The sequence below is a fragment of the Aplysia californica genome, unplaced genomic scaffold, assembly GCF_000002075.1.
Source record: "Aplysia californica isolate F4 #8 unplaced genomic scaffold, AplCal3.0 scaffold00044, whole genome shotgun sequence".
Lineage (NCBI taxonomy): Eukaryota > Metazoa > Mollusca > Gastropoda > Aplysiida > Aplysiidae > Aplysia > Aplysia californica.
Window position 1 is genome coordinate 855,085 of NW_004797314.1, and position 23,122 is coordinate 878,206.

At 39.9% G+C, this 23,122-nt stretch overlaps 1 protein-coding gene across 1 annotated transcript; it reads left to right on the top strand.

Annotated features, from left to right (window-relative positions):
- The first annotated feature begins 9,449 nt into the window (after positions 1–9,449).
- LOC101858329 (ubiquitin-conjugating enzyme E2 variant 1) lies at positions 9,450–22,890 on the top strand. Its single transcript, XM_005092309.3, has 5 exons — positions 9,450–9,554; positions 14,432–14,574; positions 16,188–16,313; positions 17,604–17,772; positions 20,785–22,890. Exons 1-4 carry the CDS (start codon positions 9,524–9,526, stop codon positions 17,736–17,738), a joined length of 435 nt encoding a protein of 144 aa, XP_005092366.1. The 5' UTR covers positions 9,450–9,523; the 3' UTR covers positions 17,739–17,772; positions 20,785–22,890.
- Positions 22,891–23,122: the final 232 nt, after the last annotated feature.

The window sequence follows — 23,122 nt, forward strand, 5'->3', positions numbered from 1 at the left end:
GTTACAAGAGAGTAACAAACATAAAAAAGAAGAAGGAGAGATAAGGACGATATCTACAGATGTTTGATAAGAAAAAAAGAAGCAAACCACACCAGAGCACCCGCCAACCACTAACTTTGGCGACTGAAAATAATAATATATTCAAAGAAATGCATTCGAAAAAACTTGACATGTTGAGAAGCTCAACATTTTTTTTCGTCAAATTTCTCAATACTGGGTTCTGAGCAGATATAACTTTGTAATTCTAGGGTAGCAAAGAGACACACTTCCCACCATAGGCCGGTCTGGGTTTAGATGAAGTAGCTGTGAGGAACTAGGTGAAGCGCTAAATAATGGCCTATGCATCACTTCTGTAGCCTCGCCGTCATTCAAAGAGCCTATTTTTTCCTCAGCTATCGCTCACCCTCTCTCTCTCTCTCTCTCTCTCTCTCTCTCTCTCTCTCTCTCTCTCTCTCTCTCTCTCTCTCTCTCTCACACACACACACACACACACACACACACACACACACACACACACACATAAACACACACACCATGATTGCCTTGAATGCTGTGTTTCAACGGAAGCCCCCACTCATTCCTCCTTGTAATCTAAACGTATAGCCGGACCTAAATATTCTTAAAACAGACAGTAGGATCCGTCTTGGTTTTTATCGTTTGTTTCAAGCTGCTTGGGGAGGGTGCTTTTTACGTCAAGGGCAGCCTACACCATCGTAGAACTGCATAGCCTATTGTTGTTTTGTTTGTGTGTTGTTTTTTTAAACGTGCGCTTCTTGAATTCGCAAGTTTAGTCATATCATTTTTTTTTCAGCGACCTCAAGTTGTTTGCAAAATTATGTTAAAAGGGGCGTCCGTGCTACTGCGTTGGAACAGAAATACACGCACGTGCACATATAACATTATAACACTGATCAGGCGACCCAAATCGCGAAATCCCCACGAGAGAAATGAAATGGGTGGACGCGAAAAAAAGCACGCTGAAAAACACCACCAAAAAAAAAAACACCACCAAAAATCCCCCCACTGGCCACCACATTATATACATAATCACCAACCCATAATCTTTTCGCCGTTCACAACTACTAATTTATTTATAAAAGCACCAGCCACCTCGGTCTCTGTCTAGCCCCTTTCTCCTTTTGTTTTAATGTTTAGCTTGAAATTTGCCTATAATTATTGTAGCCTACCTCATGCTGTAGAATATAAATACACATGATGTATTTAATATTAGTTAGTAAGAGTTTTACGGTGATCGCAAATGCATAAGGTCATATGAGCGCGTAAAACACAAGTTGGGTGCATTCACAACAGTTCACAACACGGCTTGGTTTACGACAATATTTTGATTGAAATATTTAAAATTTCGGGTAAAAATATCAGTTTTTAAATTTTAACATTTCAAATAATAATTAACGTCATGTCTGACCCTAATTTTCGTCATAGTGTCAAGTAGAAACTCCAAGCGTGACAAAGCACTTGGGTCAATGCCACTAGACATACCAACGTTGAAGTGGGCACCAGTAAATTATAGCCCCAATATGAATTCTACAGGTATGTGAAGCCCCATGAAACAGAAGCTGGAGAAAAGCGACTTTGCTCCCAATTCAGACCCTTTGATATCAACTTTACTCTCTCTGACATTTGGGATGGACTGACAGATATATCTAATTATGTCCAAAATTTAACAGAGTTCACGCCCAAAGGGTTCGTGTTCTAGGCATACACACACAAAACCAGTGATTCTTAAGCAAAATAATAACGAGCTCATTTAATGTTACGCCCAAGTTTTGGGTGATATTTATTTGTGACTGCTCTGTTTTCCGATCTGTTTGAAACTATTAGAATATTGTTTATTGCAGAGACAAAATTCTCAATTCCTTTGATATGCAATGTATGTCCATTCTACCAATATTGATTCACCTCGTAAAAAGCACAAATACACTCTTACCTTTCTTTGGTTTCACACAACTTTACCAAGTTTGATTTTTTAAGGTCAATTTTGATTGAGCCCATTACTATTGAAACTATTGAAATAGATGAAATATTACGGTGTCAGTTGATGCCAAATGTATTTAGCTTTAAATTGGTATTCTGCAGTAGTGGAAAGTCCAAGGCTTTAACACGATGATTGAGTGATTACATTTTCAGGTTTCACTTTTTTGTAAGCGTTTTACGGCGCTCGCAACTGCATTAAGGTCATATGAGTGCGCGGTACACATCTAAAATCTAACATTTTCAGTTGGTAGGAAATTTTGAATTTTGTGCGGGTGGTGGCCGAAGCCTACTCTTATCGATTTTTTTACAACCAAGGGATCTTTAACGTGCGCAACTTATACACGGGACCTCCGACATTTTTCGCCCTTGTCCGAGAAGGGTAGGTGTAGATCTTTCCTACCATAAGATTAGGGTTATGGCTGAAAGACAGCAGAGAGAAGGAGCCAAGGAGTAGCTGTAGAAAGGCTGCAGAAAGAGTCAGGAGCCCAGAGAAGAGGGTAAAGGGAGTGAGAGGGTTGGGGTAAAAAGTGGAGACTTAAGCAGATGACTGAACATTGTATTCAGCATGAGGAAAGGGCGTGAAAGGAAAACATTTAAGAGAAGAAAATGTTCCGTCGATTTCCGGATTCGAACCCGAGACCTATTAATTAAATGAGAGGCGAACACCTTAACCTCTAGACCACGAGAGCCCCCAGGTTTCCTTTGGACGCCTTCGTGTGTGTATGTATGTATGTATGTATGTATGTATGTATGTATGTATGTATGTATGTATGTATATAATAGTCTTCGCCTAAGATCCCGGTGCTCGGGAGCGAAGAAAATGCTGGATCTTAGGCGAACGGGATCTCAGCCGACGAACCAAGGAGAAAAGCCACGGTGACCATAATGTGCAGACCCATAACCGGTAAAATGGCCTCCCTTTGCTCTAAAATGAACTAACGTGACACCCTGGGTGGGTTTATGACTCATAATGACGAGAAAAGAATGGTGAAACTTGATGATCAATCACCGTGGCATGAAGCATACCATTTTCATCAATTATTATCCTATTCCGAGTCTCAAGATCTACGCAATTTTTGGCTCCCCCCCCCCCCCCCCCCTTTACCTGTCTATAATTTTCCATGATCTCTGACCGAGTTCCACCTCCTTTGTCATTAGATTGTGTTGTGACCACACCAATTAAAATTCAGTCGGTCATGCAAACTCGGGAAACAACGAACGGCTGCAATGGTCAGGGAAGAGTTCAAAGTTCGATGTGATCCCGCCTGGAGCAAACTTGTTTGGTAGCCCTACCCACCCAACATGTGATGTAAGTTTAAGTGGAGAGCTCAGATGCGAGAATACGAATATATATATATATATATATATATATAACTAACAGAGAGATATATAAGGGGAAAACAGACGCGTCGGCGAGTTTACACCTCGGTGTGATCCCGTCGAAGGGAAACACTGTAGCGTTTCATCGAGATTTACAACGGGCGTGTGATCTCATTTGCGAGAGCGGCTGATCTGTGACGCCACGGGCAGTTCAATGATCGCAAATTGTCACTTTTGGTTGATCTGCTGTGCCCGCACGTGATTTAGTTCCGTAAAAATGATCTGAAAAGCGGGATCTTAGCCGAATGTAGACCTTGAGAGCAGGATGTTATGGGTGACTCTTGTACACGTATAATACATGGTATACAGTCAAAGCTGCCTTAACGGAAAACATGTGTAAGACGGAAACCTGTTGTAACGGAATCTCCCCTCTCCCTCCTTGCTAAACTCCTCCATATATTGCCTCTACAAAAACGGAAACCTGTCAACTAACGAGGAAACAGAAAGAGAAGTCCCTTCTCTTCGGAGGGTTTTTACCTGTCTAAGACTAAGACGGAAAATGCTTTGCCCATTCAGTCCTGATTTGAAACATAACTACCAAGTTTGGCCGGTTCCGTTGGCTCTCACTTTTACGCCACGCCGCCAGGCGAGGAAGGCAGAAACGCTGAGTAAGGGCGAAATTTGAGGGTAGATCAAGGAGTTTATACAGTAAGGCCTGTTGTAAGGTCCTTGGGGTAGATGTTACCCATCCACGTGAGCCAACGCCAGCTTTATTAGAGTAGGCGTTGATGTGAGCCCTCATCAGAAGGTCAGTCGGGTGGGTGCGAAATCTCACCAGTGCCTGTGAAAATGTCCGGGTGGTACTCCAGCACGGAAACTTTCGTCGGTAGCCAGTACTCAAGAGATGTAAAATTAGTTTAACCAATGCCTGGTGCCCTGATCGTATCCCATGGCCAGCCGAGAAAAGAGTTCTTCGAATCATTGTTAGAATCATGAAAGGGTGACATTGGTTGACTGTGTTTATTACATGTACCCCAATGGATGGAGCTAAGGGTGTAAGCAAAGGTGTTCAAACGCTTCTGTTTTTAATAGGTCAACTAGATGTCCTATACAAAATGCAAGCTCTGCGGCGGTGGATAAGTATGACTGAAGCATGCCATTATCAGAAAGGATAGCCCTTGAGAGGTGTGAACTTTTGACCACTGTTTGCTGACCTGAAAGGCAACCCTTGGATTTGATCCCACCGGCTGTGTCTCTGCGAAACCTCCCTCCGCCCTCCACCACCTCCCCCCGCCCCCGTCGAACAGGGAACTTGTCTGAGACGGAATTTTTACCGCCTCCCCTGCGATTCCGACTTACGCAGACTATATAATTTAACGGAATCGCAAGGGAGCCAGGGGGGGGGGGGGGGATCAGCCTTAGCACTTCGACATTATTTTCCGTGCTAGTTTAGAAAAGGGAATTAACTTTGAGTTGAGGGAGATGGAGAGGGTTTCCAGAAGCCCAGGCGGTGGAATCCAAGTTGTCAAAACTTGACTCATCTCAAGTGCTATCCTAGCCTCTCTGATACTGGCTTGTGTCAGTCCTTTATCGGTTGCACCATTGCTTGCATCTCCTAGGGTCACTGTTGGACCTAGCTTATTATAAACAGAAACTTCAAAGATCTCCTTTGCTTCCACCCCTGCCCCAACAATCGGTATAATTGTTATAGGCAAAGTCAAACAATGCCATCCCTCCCATGCTGGTAACAATAATGATTCAATTAACATTATTTTCTCAGTTGGGGTATGATCAGAGCCCTTAACCTTTGATTCTTAAAATTCTTCTTTTTCGCATATATATATCGCTGGTGGAGTGATGAAACCTCGTAACCCTCAATTTTTTCGAAATTCGTTTTTTGGGCTTAATGTCTTCTTCCAGTCCTTCTTCACAATGTGTCAAAAGCACTAGGTCATATTAGTAAGAGAAAGTAGGAAAAATACTTAATAAGAAAACCTCGTATGTTTGCCCCCATGATATCCTGGCGTGATGAAACCTCGCAACCCTCACCCGGTGCTCCGATCTGCTTTTGCGTGGTTTCATCACTCCCGGTTTGAAAGAGCGGCGTGCTTATACGAGGTTCTGGACAAGCCTTCTATATGAACCGGCTTAATTGAAGCGCTCATAACTGACATTGTCTGGTGCATTTAATGTATCTGACGGAATAAAGAAATATTTCATTCCTTCATTCACCCATACATTCATTCATTCTTTTATTCATTCACTTTATTTCAGTCAGTTCAGAAGTTCAAATATGGTCATAAATGAAGTACTTACATTGTGTAAATCTATTGAAAATCTATTCATAAGGATGACTAACTTGCTGATAATCAAGATGTTCTCATCGAGCCCAAACGTAGTTAACATTAAGTTAAGGCAACAGTCACACCTTGAAATGACAGGTGACGGTAGTCCTTACTTAGACTAGGTGACAGATCTGTGCTCTCCAGATGTCAACAGGCCATTCTGTTTATCAAAGAGAGGGTAAGGTTTCGCATCTTCTCAGACTATGAATCCGCTGTGTAGTCGAATCCTCCAGTTGTGATTAAGGCCGAATAGTACTGAACTTGACCGTGGTCTCGGTGACTCTGAAGTCTTTAGAGGACATTGTGACTAATGTGTGCCTCAACAACACAAGTAATACGGATATTTCCGAATCTGTATTGAATATCTCCTTCTAACTGTGCTCATCACCTAGATCTTTATACCCTACAAGGGCTGGTTTGGAAACCACTGAGCAGACCACGTTCCATGAATTGACCCCACCCACCATGTCGCAGTCCTTTCCAGGGCTGCCCTGGATATGTGGAGATAAGGAAGTATCAGCTTCATCCCAGACTGAGTCTGCACCAACTATAGTGTCACCTGGAATCATACCCTAAACCACACTGACGTTTCACCAGGCAGCTGTAAGTCAGATGCTGAATTATTACCTTCGAGGTCACAGCAACACAATCTGTAGATCATTTTCAGGCACCGTAGCCACTTTTCCTGGAGCCTGATCCCGAGAGACAGCTCATTTGTTTTCCCAGCATAAATGATGCTCCACAGAGGAAAAGAAAGGGTTTTAAGGAGTGGCAACAAATAAGCGAAAAGCTATCCGTGGATCGGGACGGGATCGGAATACATAACGATTCAATGAAAAGCCCAGCTAAGTTATTGAAACCAATCTGTGATTGCAAGAGCTGGACTCTGAAATATAAAGGGCTCTCTGAAGTTGATAGACATATTCTAATTTTGATTTAGTGTGGTCCCTCTCATGGGATGACTAGTAGACCTCGGAGAAGGTACCAGAGAGGGAATACCTTCAATAAATACTTTTAAAAGGTGGCCATAAGGTGCCAGCGTGTTAAAAGGTGTTCCTGAATTGAACTGGGTTGGATGAATGATTTGTAAGAGACATTTAGAACCAATACTTATCAAAGTAACTCAGATATCTACAAAATATATGCACAAGTCTGCCAAGACCACGGGAGGCGGCCTCTCAAAAGACCCGCCCTCGATGAAGCATTCGAGCAGAATAACGTGTCGCTGTTCCTGTCAAAGATAGATATGTACCACCTTTGCATCAGCCGTGAAGTTGACAATGTGCTGGGGGATCTTTGGAATGCTCACATTCTAGAAAAGGAGGCGGCGCGCAAAGAAAAGGAACGAGATAAATCTGAACCGATCAAATCTCTCGCCAGTAATGAACCTAAAACGGCTGTACTTTCAATGAATCTTCAGCATCAGCCTTATATTACAAAACAAAACTCGCCGTTCATAACGTTATGCTATTGGATGCTACAACACGCCAGACTACTTGTTACGTGTGTCATGAAGCAGTAGGGGGACTTATGGCAAATGAGTTTACTTCATGTCTATTGGATTTCCTGAAGGAAAAGCTGGACCTCCAGAAAACCATCATCAACAGCGACAACTGTGGTTACCAATGCAGAAATGCCACACTAGCCAATGTTTCTCTCAGCCTGTTTTCAACAACACATGGAAGCACAATTGAACAAAAACATTTTATCAAAGGACACACACAAATAGAAATTGACAATGAGAACTCAATTATTAACAGATCGCTTCGAAAAACACGCATCGAGGTCCTCCAAGACTACCTCCATTTCTTCAGGATGGCAAGAGCAAAACAAGAAACTTATCAAAACAAATAGTTGGATCACACATTCTTCAAGAAATATTCTAAGTGTGGAAGCTACGACAAGTCTATAAGACAAGGTAGAAAAACGGGTGATCATATTGTCACCGACATTAGGTGTTTGAAGTACACCCCAAACATGAACACCCAGTTCAAGCTGCACCTCAGTGAAGAAAGGGCTGACGTTCCGAAGGCAGGTCACAGAAACATAAGGTCCACCCTACCTCACAACTCTACACAAAACGTGTTAAGTTCCAGCACTTCAAATACAATCACCTACATGTGCTTAAATCTGCTTTTGCCAATATGCATCGTCACTTCATGACAATTAATACCATTAACATTTATGGCTGTTCATTATGATTCAACATCTTTTATGAAAACCATCTGTAGTGCAAACAGAGACCATATTGCAGGGATTTATTATCCATTTGTGCTCTTAGTAAAACTGAAAGTAACCAGACTTAATCGTGGCAAATTATAGTGAAACAAATTGCATTAATTGCAATCCGTTTGAGGATTCAAACATAAATTCTGCAGGTAACACACATTTATTTGACTTCAGTTGGCCGGGAATCAAAATCCAAACTAATTGGTCTTGAAAAAATATCTTTATCACTTTGGGGCGTTTCAAACAACAGACGCATATTGCAACCAAAATGAGCAGAGAGAAAACTCGCAACCCTTAAACTCTGTCCTGATGAAACCTCGCAACCCACCCGCCGGCTGACTACGAGGTTTCATCATGACAAAAATGTTGTAATGAAACCTCGCATCCCACAGCGTAACCACATAAACAATAGAAAAACTATTTTTATGTACTAACCACGTTTCTAAGGTGTTTTCATTTATCTGAAACCGACTTTGGTTCTTATAGGTCTTTTTATTCAAGAGTAAATCAGTTTTTTGTCTCTCCTGTAAAATTTTCCTTTCTGGGGTTACGAGGTTTCATCACTCCACCAGCGATATATATATATATATATATATATATATATATATATATATATATATATATATATATATATATATATATATATATAGTGTGTGTGTGTGTGTGTGTGTGTGCGTGCGTGCGTGTGTGTGTGTGTGTGTGTGTGTGTGTGTGTGTGTGTGTGTGCGTGTGTGTGTGTGTAGGCCTGTTTGAAGTGATTAAATTAAGACAAGCAAAGTTGTACGGGGTGCCCACTACGGCTGGGATCGGCCGATAGGGCCGATCGCATGACTCGATCGCCTCAAAAACAAACGTGTTTGTTTTCAGTTTCAGGCGATCGAGTCGGGCGATCGCCCCGATCCAGTCGTAGTGGGAACCCCGTATTACATTAATCAAATCAGAACTTTGACTGTTTTTTTACTTTCAAATGATGGACTTGCCTTGTTCCTAAATAACTTGATTTGATTTTATAAATGTGTATTAGAATGTAGTTTGTGAATAACAAGTTGGCTTTGTCACGTATTGACCGATTTCATAGGGATATTCTGCAAATACTTTGGTGTGTCAAGGGCTAGGCCTATACATGTAGTGCTCTCTCTGAATACCCTAGCGATGTTTCCTAAACATGGACATTTCCTGTTTTTCGATTTAACCCTTCATTCATTATACCCCCTCCCCCTCTCTCTCTCTCCCTCCCTCCTCCCCCCCCTCTCTCTCTCTCTCTCTCTCTCTCTCTCCCATCCACCCCCACGCCCCCCCCCAATGTTCCGATGAGTTCTACAGTTGAAATTGGAAAAGATAATTATTTTCCAGGCCGAAATCCTTTTTTAGTGTCTTCGTTTTTATTGTAGATTTCGTGCTAATACATCCGGTTCATTCCATGCGTGCCGTCTACCAAGTGATGAAAAAAATTGAACCCCCTAAAAAGCAGCAGCATCAGAAAAGACAATGAGTTAAAAATCAAAAGCTATTTTTACAAACCCCCCCCTGCAACTTCAAAACTGTTTTGAATTCGAAAGCTTCAAACATTTTCATCTCTTGTCGGTCAATCACTATCGTCATAAAGCAGGCAAGCAGTAAATGCATGATACAAGATGGCGGGTGCCTCACAGGTATCCGGAGTGGGTAAGTGCCGGATAAATGACTTTGCTTATGAAATCCCTGCTCTTTGAGGATTTTATTTTCCGTCCAAGGGTCTTTTTAACCAACTAATCGTTGAATTTAAATCGTCCGAGAAACCAATCTTATTTCACATGTATGTAGATCTAGAATCTAGATCTAGATCCAGATAAGACAACTCTGGTATCAGTAAGAATAAGATGATCGAGTCTGCTAACTAAAAGACCGACCGAACCTGTTAATACTGTTATGAGACGGAATCGCAAGGGAGCCAGAAAAAATTCCGTTTTAGACATTTTCCGTCTTAGACAGGCGAATTTAGTGGAGAGATGGAAAGCAGGGGGGGGGGGGCAAAGGCCCAGCCAGTGGGATCAAGCCAGGGTCGCTTGTCCGGTCGGCAAGCAATCACAACTTCACAAAGTGGTCAAAACTTCATTCACACCTCTCACTCTCAGCTGCTATACTGTTATACTCTGATGACATGCGTCAGTATCCAAATACCACCAGTGCTTGCATTTCATAGGACCACTGTTTGACCTATTAAAACAGAAACGTTTGAACATCTCCTTTGCTTCCACCCTCAGCCCCCCCACACATCTGTGCAGTACTAAAGTACAGTCAACCAATACCACCCCTCACTGCCATCATGTAACATAACAACGATTCGAGGAACTCTTTTCTCGGCTGTTCGTACAATCAGGGCGACAGACATTGGTCAAACTAATTTTGCACCTCTGGCCTGTGGCTACCAATGAAAGTTTCTGTGGTGGAGCGCCACTCTAGCACTTTCACTGGTACTCGTGAGATTTCACATCCACACCACCATGACCATCTTCATCGCTCAGGGCTCACATAGATGGGGTAACATCTAGACGGTAACATCTACCCTCAAATTGCACCCCTACTCCCCTTCCTTGCCTACTGGCAGCATAGCATTAAAAGTTTAAAGCCGGCAGACAGAACCAAACTTGCGAGTTTTGTTTCAAATCAGGACTAAATGGGGGAAAACATTTTCTGTCCTAGATCTAGACAGGTAACACCCTCGGAAGGGAGCGGATTTTTCTTTCCGTTTCCGCGTTGGACGATTTCCATTTTATACAGGTAATTAAAGAGGAATATATAAAGAACTCAACTAATTAGCTGGTGTTTCTTTCTATTTTTAACTGATTCCGTCCATGATTTTTTCAGGCTCTGGACAGAATTATTTTTCCCTGTTCAGTTTTAGACCTGGGGTGCATCTATTTAATGCATTACTGTGAAGTTCTAAGTCACTCTAATAGGTATAGTCATATACCAAACTGATGGGAATAAATAGAGGAATGTGTTTATATCAATAACAAAGACCTATAATCTGTTTGTACTGCATTTTCCTTCAGACAATTTACGAATGAGGAAAAAAAATTGTGCAACAGCTCTTCGAAAATTTCGACTTACCGCTTTTTCTCAGCTCTACAAGTCCTTATAATAATCCATAGGAATCAACACAACATTGTAGCGATATCACCCTAGCACACATTTATGCAAGAATTTCACAAATTTAGTTGAATATTCTTTCTTTGAAGGGCCTTTTTATTATACCAGCCCCCGTGTTGTTTACCCTTAGATCTAGCCTACATCGCGACAACAAAACAACGATTTTTGCAAGAATTTCGCGGAGTTTCGATCGATATTGGCGCTCAGAAATTGAGGTCAGGTTTGTTTACAAGTTCTACTTCCTTTCGACAATTTAAAAAGTCGGAACTATGTTAAAAAGTGCACATTTGTTTCGGATTTCGTTGAGCCGCACACAGCGGTTGAATGGACGCAGTGGAAAAACTCAGAGCCGCTGTCAGCGGCCGAATGGACGGAATCAGTTAAAAATGAATCAAGATTATTCACAGAAACTTCCTTAAAACTGTTGGTACTCTTTATTTCAATGGGATCATTGACATTAATGTCCATGACGCTGTCATCGTAGTTATGCACAACAAAAAAATGACACTTAACCCTCATCCTGCGGGAGCCGGGTTTATGTAGCCCGATAAGCCTATTTCGGCACCTCGCCTGCGTTCTGGTCCCGAGTCAGTGTAGCTCCTGGCTCAGCGCACGCGCAGCGCGCATCCTCTTACGTGTCATTCGTGTCCCGAGTCGGATCCCCATTCACGCAGGTCAAGTGTGTGTGCGTCAGTCTGCTTGAGTTTGTGTGCGTTTGTGGCCTTCTTCTAGAACCACCTGCGTTGGTTCGTAATCGAGGCATACGTCTCATTCAAAACATGCCAAGTTGATAGCTCTAGATGTTCGTCCAATGAAATTATAGAAGAAATAGACCCACTTAGACATGAGGAGCTCGAAAGGATAGTCAGGAAACAAGACTTCCATTTTTCTATACAAAATATTTCAAATGAGCTTGATTTGGTATGGAATGATACTACCTGATAAAAAATGAGCTTGTTTAATAGTTTTGAATGCCCTTGTGCAGGTTCAAAGAACAATTTGAGTGTAAAACATTCGGAAATTGACCTAAATTATCCCTTTTCGAACCTCACGTCATTCATAACAATAAGAGCGTCCAGAAAGGTTATTCAAATGGGCGTAACTACTCGTAATATCTTATCAGCTTGTGAGAGGGGGTTATTCATGTGTTTGTAACACTTTATAAAGAAAGCTATGAAGGATAGAGCGTTATTTTCATCATCAGTTAACACACTCCCGCGGTATTCAAGGCGAAAACACACGTTTTCCGGCGCGCGCGCTGTACACCAACAGTACACACTGAGTGACCTCGGCGGCCTGCCCGGCGAGTCCGACGTAATCGGTTGCTGATAAGATACGCATCTGGGCACAGACGCAGGATAAGAGTTAAAAGATAATTCTTAGTTAGATTCGATTATCTTAATATGTCAGTATGCCACTTAATATCAGACATCGTACATATATTGATCAACCACAATGTTGCTACTTAAAAAAGAAAACTTTTTTGACCAGGCTGTCCGGCATGCATAAACTGATGACGCGTTACATCAAGTATCATACAATCGGATGAGAATTTTTAATTTGTTTTTTAAAGGCTTGAAACTGAACTGAAAAGTGGTAGAAATACCAGTTTGAAACAGTTGTGTGATTTAAAGTATCACTAGATCTAGTGGAGATTTTTTATCATCATAGTTGTAGGTAGATATCACAAACTGAAATTTCAAAGTCCTCTGATTTCATAGTTAACTGCACCACCTTATAGAATGTATTATTCTGAGCATTTTGATACCGAATTTATACATCTTCTTTTTTAACAAAGTTATGAGCATCTGAAGTTGCAGAAATGCTATATTTTTAAAAATTGCGAAATGACTGCACTTTGAGATGTCACAATTCTTAAATTTGAATGGACATTCACAAAAACTTGTAAACATACACCCATGAACAGAGAGAACAAGCCCAATTTTTTTCAGGGCTATCAAATAATCAGAAGATGGAAATTAATTGCCGTAAACATGGCTTTTTTACCAAAATGGCAAGAAATACAAGGAGAACTTAAAATCGCCACTCGGGACCACTGGCTTTTCGGCCTCACTCCGGGCCTCGCTGGCGGGAAGGAGAAAGAATTGATATGTAACCGGGGCGATGGCGCCCTGCTTGCGAGCCGATGGGGAGTGTCCGGTATTTATTTGCGTATAATGGCTGTCTTATTCTTGAAGAGGAATGAATGGGCTTTCTGCCGATATATTTGCGTAGTCAGTCCGATCACTGGTTCCATAAAAAAACATCGAAAGTTTCACAAGCTAATCTCTTCTATTAATTCTTTATGGAAGTCTTTAGAAATATATCACCAGAAAGAGCGTTTTGTCATCTTGAACTATCGACGAATCAAATTGCAGTATATAATACCATACGCTTCCCGTTTCTGTTCAACCGAGGTCACTCTAAAAATCAATACACAAAACGCGCGGCCGCTGCAGTGAAAACCTCGATCGTGTTGTCTTTTATCCCACAAGATTTTGCTTTCAAAAGAATCGTTGATTCAAATAAATAATACCACTAAAAAGAGAAAAGTCTCCTCTTTCTTCTGATATATCAAGTGTCTGTGTGTATGCTTGATCACACAAGTGTTTTAGGAGGGTAAAAATATCGGTTTTGGTCTCCATGACAGTGCGCCACGGGGGCGCAAGGCCAGTTTGCGGTACCTTATAGTTATGCACATCGGAATCCCAAAGTGACCATCAAACATCCAAATTTCTCACAAAATAATAATTTTGCTGCTCTATTTGTTAGTTATTATGAAACTAACACCGATTACCTAAACATTCATGGTGTTGAACCTGAAAGGAAGTATTTTATAATTTTTGACCTCTGTGACATGTTTAGGGGTTGTAGGTTCTGGCACAGGCTCTAAAATGACACTGCTGAAACGGTTCCAACTTCAACGAAAGTGGTAAGAGTAGATTCCGCTAACTTCGCCACTCTCAGTTGGCTCGCGATGAAACAAGCCTACACCCCTCTCTATGCTCAACGTACATGACCGTCTGCAACTTTTCGTAGCCAATGAAAATGCAGATAGTCCACTGATTGGTTTGCTTGCTAGTCGTACTTCATCTGCTTCATTCTTTTTTCAAGTGGATGTGGTGACAAGGAACTTGGCCACAGAGCAGCTTTGTCCACCTTTAAAAGCTTCAACAGCTTTCTCCAAATCACTTTAAGTATACTTGTTATTGATTCCCTTGCTTGTTTTCCCTATTATAAAAAATGGTACATGTAGGTTTAATAACAAAAATTGGAAGATCAATAGACCTGTGTGACACTATGTGGCGAAGTTCCGCGACAAGAGTGGCTAATTTCCCAGACAAACTGTAGATTTGCCTTATGTTTTCTGCGTATTTAGTTAGTTATCTTGTTATTTTGTGTGTCTGCAGTGGTTCCCAGGAACTTTACCTTACTAGATGAATTAGAGGCTGGACAGAAAGGTGTTGGAGATGGGACAATCAGTTGGGGTCTTGTTGATGATGGCGACATGACTATGACAGACTGGCAGTGTGTAATCATTGGTCCTCCTAAGGTTTGTAGCTTAGAGATGACTTTGGTTGAATTTGTTTTGATTAAAACTGTCTGCTTGTGTCAATAATTGTTATTGTTTTACTTAAAATTTAAAAGCCCTAAATTTTAACATTTTTGAGAAGGGTAGGCACTTGTCTGGTTCATAAATATTTATGATAATGATATACCTTACAGTCTTTTAAAGAATTAGATAAGAATTTACTCATTTTAGTTGCATTTTGCATATTTGAAGGAACAATGAGAATCTGCTCTCCTAAATTTCAAGTTATCATTGGGCATGTTTTTAAAAAAAAGTAGATTTAACAACCATTTAGAACTAGAACAACTGGAAATCTGATACCTTCACTAGTTTTTAACTTTTCCCCCACCTTTTTGAAAACTTTAATGAGACTACTGGTCTTTTGTTTTCTACAGAAATATTAGTGAGCATGTATTCTTTTTCCCTTTTCAAGTCCTGTACTATCTTTTTATTAATAAAGTTTTACGCATCATCTTCAAAACAGATAAAAATTTGATTGGGCAAACTTTCTATGCTGTTACTAGTGGATTTTGTTCTCGTTTTGCTTGATGAGGCTGGATGAATTTCCTTTTTTCTGAGTTATCAGCTGTGTCTTTTGGTTGCCACAGAAGGCAGCTCTATCTTGTTTTCAGAGTTTGAAAAAAATATAACCCAGGGGAAAACACAAATTCTTTTGCAATGTTAAGGGGCTCCCAGTGCAAGTTGCTGTTTCAATATAATATAAGTGTTGACAAGATGTAAGACTGTTCTGGCGCGTTTTTTTGTGTGCTTTGTTGTGTGAATTTTGAGTGAAAAATTTTTGTTTAAAAACTTTTAAACGTTTTGTCAGTTATTTTTCTCCGTTTAAAAGGGTTAAGGAATTGTTCTGTAAAGTTGTTTACATTGTACCCTGACTGGGCTCTGTCTCATTCTTCTTAATACTTCCTCGTTGGTGATCCAGTCTGTCCATCTGTTTCTAATCCTTACTATAGTCATTTTTCCTCTACTTCTTTTGTAAGTTTGTCACACTCTTGTGACCCGCTCTTTCCGGGGTGCCTTAATAGTGGAAGCAGACTTTGTTTTGTTGAAGCTAGAGAGGTGAGCACAGTAAGCCTGATTCCCTGTACGGACTTCTCCGTTGACATCCGCCCCTTGATGCTCGTATGACCTTATGCAGTTGCGAGCGCCGTTAAAACTCTACTTAAAAGTAAAACACAGTGTAACTGGAAAAAATAGATTCTTGAGTCCTTTTTTTGTTGTTCGGAGAGCTTTGCCGATGTCGCTCAGTGAGCGCTGTAAATACAACTGGGTATGGATAACATGAACATGTAAATTCGAAAACAAGTATAGCTTGTACACTTTGCAATTCTCTGACTGATACCTCTTGATTAATTTTGTGTTATTGGTTAATCTGAAGTGTGGATGTATCAAACATATTTGTCAACCCCCGACATGTTTTGAGTTATCTATTCCCGACTGTTGTAACTGATTTGTATAAAAGTACTATTTGCTCATTTTTTATTCCTTAGAAAAATTTTCAAGACACCACTTTTTCAGTTAGATTATAAAGGTATCGATTTGCTTTTAAAATGAAAATTGTCATTGCATTTCCCCAGACAAGCTTTGAGAACAGAATGTACCAGCTGCGAGTGCGATGCGGAGAGTTATATCCTCAGAAAGCTCCTGAAGTCAGATTTATCACACGCATCAATATGACGTATGTCAGCAAAGAGTCAGGAGTTGTAAGTTTTTCACTGTGCATTGGCTCAGTTTTCTTTCCTTGTTACCCCTCTGTGGCCTATCAAGGTTTTTCAGTTAAGTTTTATTTGGTTTGGTGTGTATGTTATTATGAAGGCGGCGATTGGGGAATGCTGTTTCTTTTTTGTCAAGAACAATGGTAGATTCTTGACAATTGTGAAAACAACTCTCAACAACAAAGTACTTCCTTTAAAACAAAAGTAAAAAGGCGATAAAGGCCTGAACCAAAAGTCAGTTTCCTACTTTTTTTCAGTGTCTATAACTATAATATACGGAAGAAAGTGTCATGTAGGCTTGGTCCTCTTTTGCCTAGGGTTATTGTACCCCCTGACTTGGGGCCGCTGGATTGGTTGGCACACGACAACTTGGGAGAGGGGTCCAACAGCTGATTATCAGCTGTCTGATAGTTGGAGGGTTAACTCTTTAAACCCCATTGGACGTTGGGAGCGTCGTCCAGCTGTAATAGCCCTGTTCCCTATTGGATACTGGAAGCGTCTGATACTAGTGACAATTTCTTGTTTTTTAAAAACTATTCCGGATTCAAGTTTTTTAGTAATGAATTAAACTTTGTTTCTGCCGTTTAGAAGTTGGAGGCAAGCTTTTGGGGTTATAATGAGACATAGTGCAGCAAGTTTAGGTGACTGTGGAAAAAACTCAGGGAAACGGTGAAAAAAACTCAGGGTTTTAAGAGTTAAAAAGCTGGATCAGAGAAAAGGAAATTTGAAATGATTTCTTTGTTGTAAACTTTTCCTGTATGTGTAACTGTAACAGAGTACCCTTTCTAAAGTCTTTTAACATTTCTCATACAAGTTTTTTGTGTTGTTTTTAAAAAAAATTTCAGTGGCATGTTCTCAAATTTGATGACTACATTATTTAGAACTTTTATTTCTTGCTTCATTTTGTGAATAATACTCAAAATTTTAAAAAGGGCTAGGTGCCCGAAAAATAGTAAAATAATTATAGTTAGAAAATCTATAACATTAACATGTCTGGTTGAAATTCCTTTATTATTTTATCTTGAGCAAACAGGAAAATGAGAGTGGTGGTTTATTTTCACTGAGTGTTAGTAAGAATGCCAAACCATAGTGTTGTTTAATGAACTGCAATAAATTTGTTGTGTGTGTTTCTTAGGAAGAAAAATAACTTGATGATTGTGTTTTTGGTAAAAGCGAACAAAGAAAGTCATGATTGCTTGTAGTTGTCCCCAAAGCTATAGAGTAGAATTTTTGTTTGGTTTATTCTTCATCCTCTTTTGTTTTTTTTATCTTGAACAGGTTGATCCCAAGAAAGTAGACAGCATATGGCATCAAAAAAATTGTAGTATAAAATCCTTGTTACAGCACTTGAGAGAGATGATGATGATGAAAGAAAACCGCCTAGGCCAGCCAGCTGAGGGAACTAACTTTTAGGCAGTCATTTAGCTTATCCTTTAATTATTTTAAGGTGAGTCATTAAGTAGATGCGAGTTTTGGGGAAATGTGTTTGTTTGCATTGATGAAATGTGAAGATACAGATTTTTAGAGAAGATATCCTTTTTGCACTCAGCCAGTGGTTACCATGGTATCAGATATATATATATATGTGAGGCAGCGTGGTGGAATCAGGCTCTCGTCAAAATAATCAAAATGAAGAAACTTGCATTTTTCCTCAGGTTTGTGAATTTTAATCAAATTTTTGTTTTTGACACAACACCTTTCATGCCCATTAAAGAACTAATTTCTGTGTGGATTTTTCTGAAACGCGTTGATTAAAGGCATAACAAATGTAAATCTTCAGTTACCACGGACTCTTAAGCTAACGAAATAACTAATCTTTGGCGGCCATTTTCTCACAAATTTTGCCTCTGAAAACAGGTGACCCCACCTCCTGCTTTTGCAAATATCTCGACTTGTATTGAAGATAAATGGATATTATTTGCATCCAAATAAAGACAAGTGAACAAGCTTTAAGATGATACCAATAACTCTACATGCCCAAAAATTGACGAGAGCCTGATTCCACCTCGCTGCCTCACACATATATATATATATGTTACTTTCCAAAGTTTTTAAGGATGCTATTTATTAACAAAAATTTTTTTTTGTGAAGCACAGTAAAACCTTGGTATAGCGTACATGGCTTAAAGTGCACTCTTGGCTGTAATGTTTACATTTTGAAGTCCCAAATCCCATTTAGTATTTTTACTCTGAAAACTTTGTCTAAAACGTACCCGCTTAAAACATACTTTCTGCAGTTCTGTCCACTTTTGTTGAGATTTTAGTGATGAAAAGCCTGTTTACAATGTATGTTCTGAAAATAAAAGAAAAATGACAAAAAGTGAGCGTTTGACCATACTGTGGAATGCAGTGTAATCAGCTACAGTGTGAAGGCAAGTTTTTCTCAAGAGCTTGTCTGTTTTTCTGTTGGTGGATGCTGGAGCCCGCACCCCAACCCTTCTCTCTCCCTCTTTTGCTTCCAAGTCCTTTTCTTCCACTTTGTCTCGTCCCCAACCCACTGTTTGGTGCTGCAAAAAAGAAACCCTGATAATAACACCTTGATGCAACAAGGTCGGCATTTTGATTTTTCAACATCATCACTATCATGATATCCACCCCCACCATGTTCATAAATTCCTCATGTGTACAGATCTATGTCACTTGGATTTGAAATAAAGAAAAACACTCGAATAAAAACAAAGCCAAAAAAAATCAAACTTACAAATTAAAAATGAAAGCTCGCCAATCAGTTTAAATATATCTATGTGTCCCACCTCCTTCCTCTCTTTGCAACAGTGTCTAATAAAGTCTCATAAAGAATTAGTCAGTTACTTTGTGCTATCACCACCATTTGGTTTGGTTAATAGGTACCTCGGATAAGACATTCAAAATCCAGGGTTTGAAGGGAGTGTGTTATACCAAGCTTTTACTACTGTTACGTAAATAACGTAGAAAATATTTTTAGAAAATGAGAAGGCTTTTTTCTGGCAGTTTTTTGTTTTTTTAAAAACAGCATTGGTCACCATATCAAAGGTTTTTGCAAGCACTGGATTTCCTCCCTCAGAACATTCAGTGTCATTGAATTCGAGTGTTCTTTATATACAGGGCTGCCTAAATCTACCGATTTTTCCGGTAGATACCGATTTTGGGCCTGTTCTACCGACATACCGATAAGGTGTCAAAACTACCGGATTTTCGATGGGTGCCGAGAGAATAAAAAGAAAAAAACCCATTCTGCAGTGCTTCCATTCTTTGTTTTTACGGAAATCCGTATATTCCTAAAGTTCTGTACTTGCCGCATTATCATATCAATTCCATGCGTTGAGAGAGAGAGAGAGAGGGGGAGATCAGCTCTTGCCTCCGTAACTTGTCAGATATTTACAGCAACTCTCGGCAATAAGTTGTCTTAGAAACTGCCAGATTGCGCAGTTCGTACACTCGTCTACGAGTCTACCTGTGCCGTTCGGTCGGCAATAGTTTTTCACGTGCATATCTGCCGAAATTTGTCTACTCCTGGGGAACCTGCTTTTAAACTTTGCCAGCAATGGAGAGATATGTAGGAGAAGAAATCAAACAAGACAAAATCTTGGTGAAAAAATAGGTAGTATGGGTTGTTGGCAATCTCTTCAAACAGGCTCCCAAATGCCATTTTCAACCCTCTTAAAGTACTAAATTTCCCAGACCCCCTGCAGAATTTTCCTTACTTTTCAGCTTCAGCTGGTGGAAGCACTGATAATGTATGCTAGTGCATTTGGCATTATTCTCATTTATAATGATTTCACTGATGTAAGCTGATAGACAAACTGTAGGTTATTTTTATGTACTACCTTTTTATGATCACTATGGGCTTGTAAATTCCATTTCCACGGCTAACCAGAGAGTGGACTGATCTCTTGACAAGATTGAACTTTGCTTTGGTTGATGTGAAACATGAGGTTGTAGTAGTCAGTAGTAGGACTTTTTTGGTCTTAGGATTTACTTCAGAATTTTGGTTACATAGCGGGGGCTCTCGTGGCCTAGAGGTTAAGGTGTTCGCCTCTCATTCAAAGGTCCCAGGTTCGAATCCGGGTAGCGACCAAAAAATTTTCTTCTCTAAATTTGTCTCCTTTCACCTCCTTTCCAACTCTCCAGCAATGTTCTGTCGTCTGCTTTCGTCTCCTCTTTCTGCCCCCCACCCCTTCACCTCCTTTGCCCCCTCCTCTGGGCTCCTGATTCTTTCTGCAGCCTTTCTACTGCTACTCATTGGCTTCTTCTTACTGCTGTCTTTCAGCCACACCCCTGATCTTCTGGTAGGAAAGATCTACACCTAGCCTTCTCGGACAAGGGCAAAAAATCTCGAAGGTCCCGTGTGCAAGTTGTGCACGTTAAAGATCCCTTGGTGGTCTAAAATCGATAAGAGTAGGCTTCGGCCGCCACCCGGCTGTAAAACACTTACAAAAACAAACAATGGTTTCATAGCACATTTCCTTTTTATTTGCAGAAGACTGAATTGCAAAAGTGTAATGTGACCAGCAGACTTGACCCTAGGATCAGGAGCACAGATTTACCTTCCCAAGCCCATCAACATCCAATTGTGTAGAGAAGAGAACTGTTTGTCTTCATTCCTTTTAGTTTCAAGCAAACACTTGTTTGGTTGTTTTTTTCCTGTTGTTGTTGTTCTTGGTTTGTATTTGGCCTTCTTTGTTTATGACTCTGCTTATCCTGTGTTGGTTTCATAATCTTGTTCTTGTGGGTGGTTGCAGCGACTGGAACTGGTTGAATGAGTGCAGTGAAAGAATACTCTCGTGTGCGTTGTTTGCTGCGTGCATGCACTGGATTTAAGTTGGAAGGCAATGCACATATGCCCCAAGGATTTATTTGATTTGAAAGTGCGTTTCCAATATGACCCTGAAATAAGCCACACAGCTTTTGATCGTAGTGAAGAACTCTGTGTAAGGCATTGGCACAATTTTTGCAGTCTATGGATGGAGGCCATTATGCCATTTATGGTTAGTCAGGTTTCTGGTTCTGGAGAAAAATAAATGAGAGAACAGGTAGCAGAAGAGGTTTTCATTATATAATATTTTTTTTTAAAGAGAAAGGAACAATCAGGTGGTGTAATGAAGTATCCTGTTCATTGATGATTTTACTTTTTCTTTTGATGTGGGATACCATGTGCAGGGGATCACTCATTGTGGCGGAAAGAGGAGCCATTTAAAAAAATTGTGGCCTTGAAGTGAGATCAAATATGATATGATTTGGGGTTTTCTGTGTTTGTTTGGGTTTTTTTGGCGGCACAAGTTGTCAAGCATGTTTGAATTATTTTATTTTTAAAAATAGAAAGTTGACTGTCTATTATTCTTTTGACTGTAAACGGTTAAAGAACATTGTTTGTTTAGTGTTGAAGATGTGTGAAAAATTACATGCAGTGGTGTTTTAAGTTCTCCAACTTATTCTGATAAACTGTTATTATAATAGAAACCGTTTTATTGTTATATTTTCTTCTCGTTGGAATGTCAGAAATTTGGAATTGAAGGCAATGCATTTTCTCGGCTTATGCCATTTTTCAGGTGCGGCATTCAGTTTCTAAAATAATTGTAAGGATTTCTCACTCCACAAGCTATGCATTTTGTGAGGACTTGCTGATGTCTTGTTAGATACAAAACTTTTTGTTTATAATTGTTGTAACATTTATTTTTTTTGTTCCAACGACATGGTTGTACTGTGAACAGTACTACAGAAAAAAAAGGCTCATAGGTTATGGCCACAGTTAAGTGTACATTATTAATTGTCTGTTCAGTTGAATTCCCTGTGTAGTAGTAACTTTCTTACTCCCATAAGTTTGGAACAATGACATGTTGCTTGTTTTTGTTGTTTTTTCTTGCATCTGGTGATGCTCTAATAGGAGAAGTGAGTCTTTATGGTGTTGTTTTGAAAAGAATTATTGTCAATCATAGCTGTAGTGTTAAAGTTATGAAGGCGTCATTTCTCCCCCGCCATCTCCCTTTTATTATGTTTTTTCTTTTCTTCTTTTTTTTTTGAGAAAGCTGTCAGAATTCCTGTTATCTTTGAGATTTGCTAACCCCTGAAAAGAAACTATGAACCCTAAGAAAGTATTGTTCACGAGGTGCTCATTTTGATTGAATTAGCAGAGATAAAATACATCAACCACATGCTGTTTAGTGTTTGATTTTGGAGTGAGGGAGGGTTTGTGAATGTATACTAACCAAGTATGTTACAGTGTGAAGTAAGTGCACTTTTATTTCAAGTGTGCTTTGAAACAAGTTGGAGCAATACCACTGTTCGTGTTTGAGTTTAAATGAGACAGGAAATATGATGATATTTTTCAGTTGTCATAACAATAGTCGGACTCTCTTTTGCTCCTCTTTATAGAACAATTTTGTGTTCAAGGCTGTCTTTAAAAAAAAAAGTCTTTGTTCAATTAAGTAACTGAGTATTTGTTCCAGTTTGCCAGACTATTTTTGTTTTCCCCCCACCCTCATAATGAATGTCTCTGCTTGGGCCAGGTGGTTGAAATGTGTAAAATACTTACGCGCTATTTTGAATTGTTTGCACATTTTATGTACCAATAAATCATTAACACAAATATTCAGTGTTCTTTAATTTCTTAACTTAATGTGTTGTTGGCATTGTATATTCATTTGTAGTTGTAAATGTTGGTCAAGCCTATTGGTAAAATAAATAAATTTTTTCAAGTGGTGTATTGTAGGCTACAGTGGAACATGTATAGCGGGACCTTACTGGAATCCCCCTTTTTTGTCAATGTCAACTCAATTGTGTTCGGGTTTATTGGGGCAAGGAAAGTCCTGAACTTCGAT

What these genes read in the sequence shown, in the direction of transcription:
- LOC101858329 (XM_005092309.3), top strand. Translation starts at nt 9,524, where the DNA reads ATGGCGGGTGCCTCACAGGTATCCGGAGTGG. An exon ending in TAATCATTGGTCCTCCTAAG is followed by an intron (nt 14,575 to 16,187) that starts GTTTGTAGCTTA and finishes GCATTTCCCCAG; the next exon opens with ACAAGCTTTGAGAACAGAAT. An exon ending in TCAGCAAAGAGTCAGGAGTT is followed by an intron (nt 16,314 to 17,603) that starts GTAAGTTTTTCA and finishes TATCTTGAACAG; the next exon opens with GTTGATCCCAAGAAAGTAGA.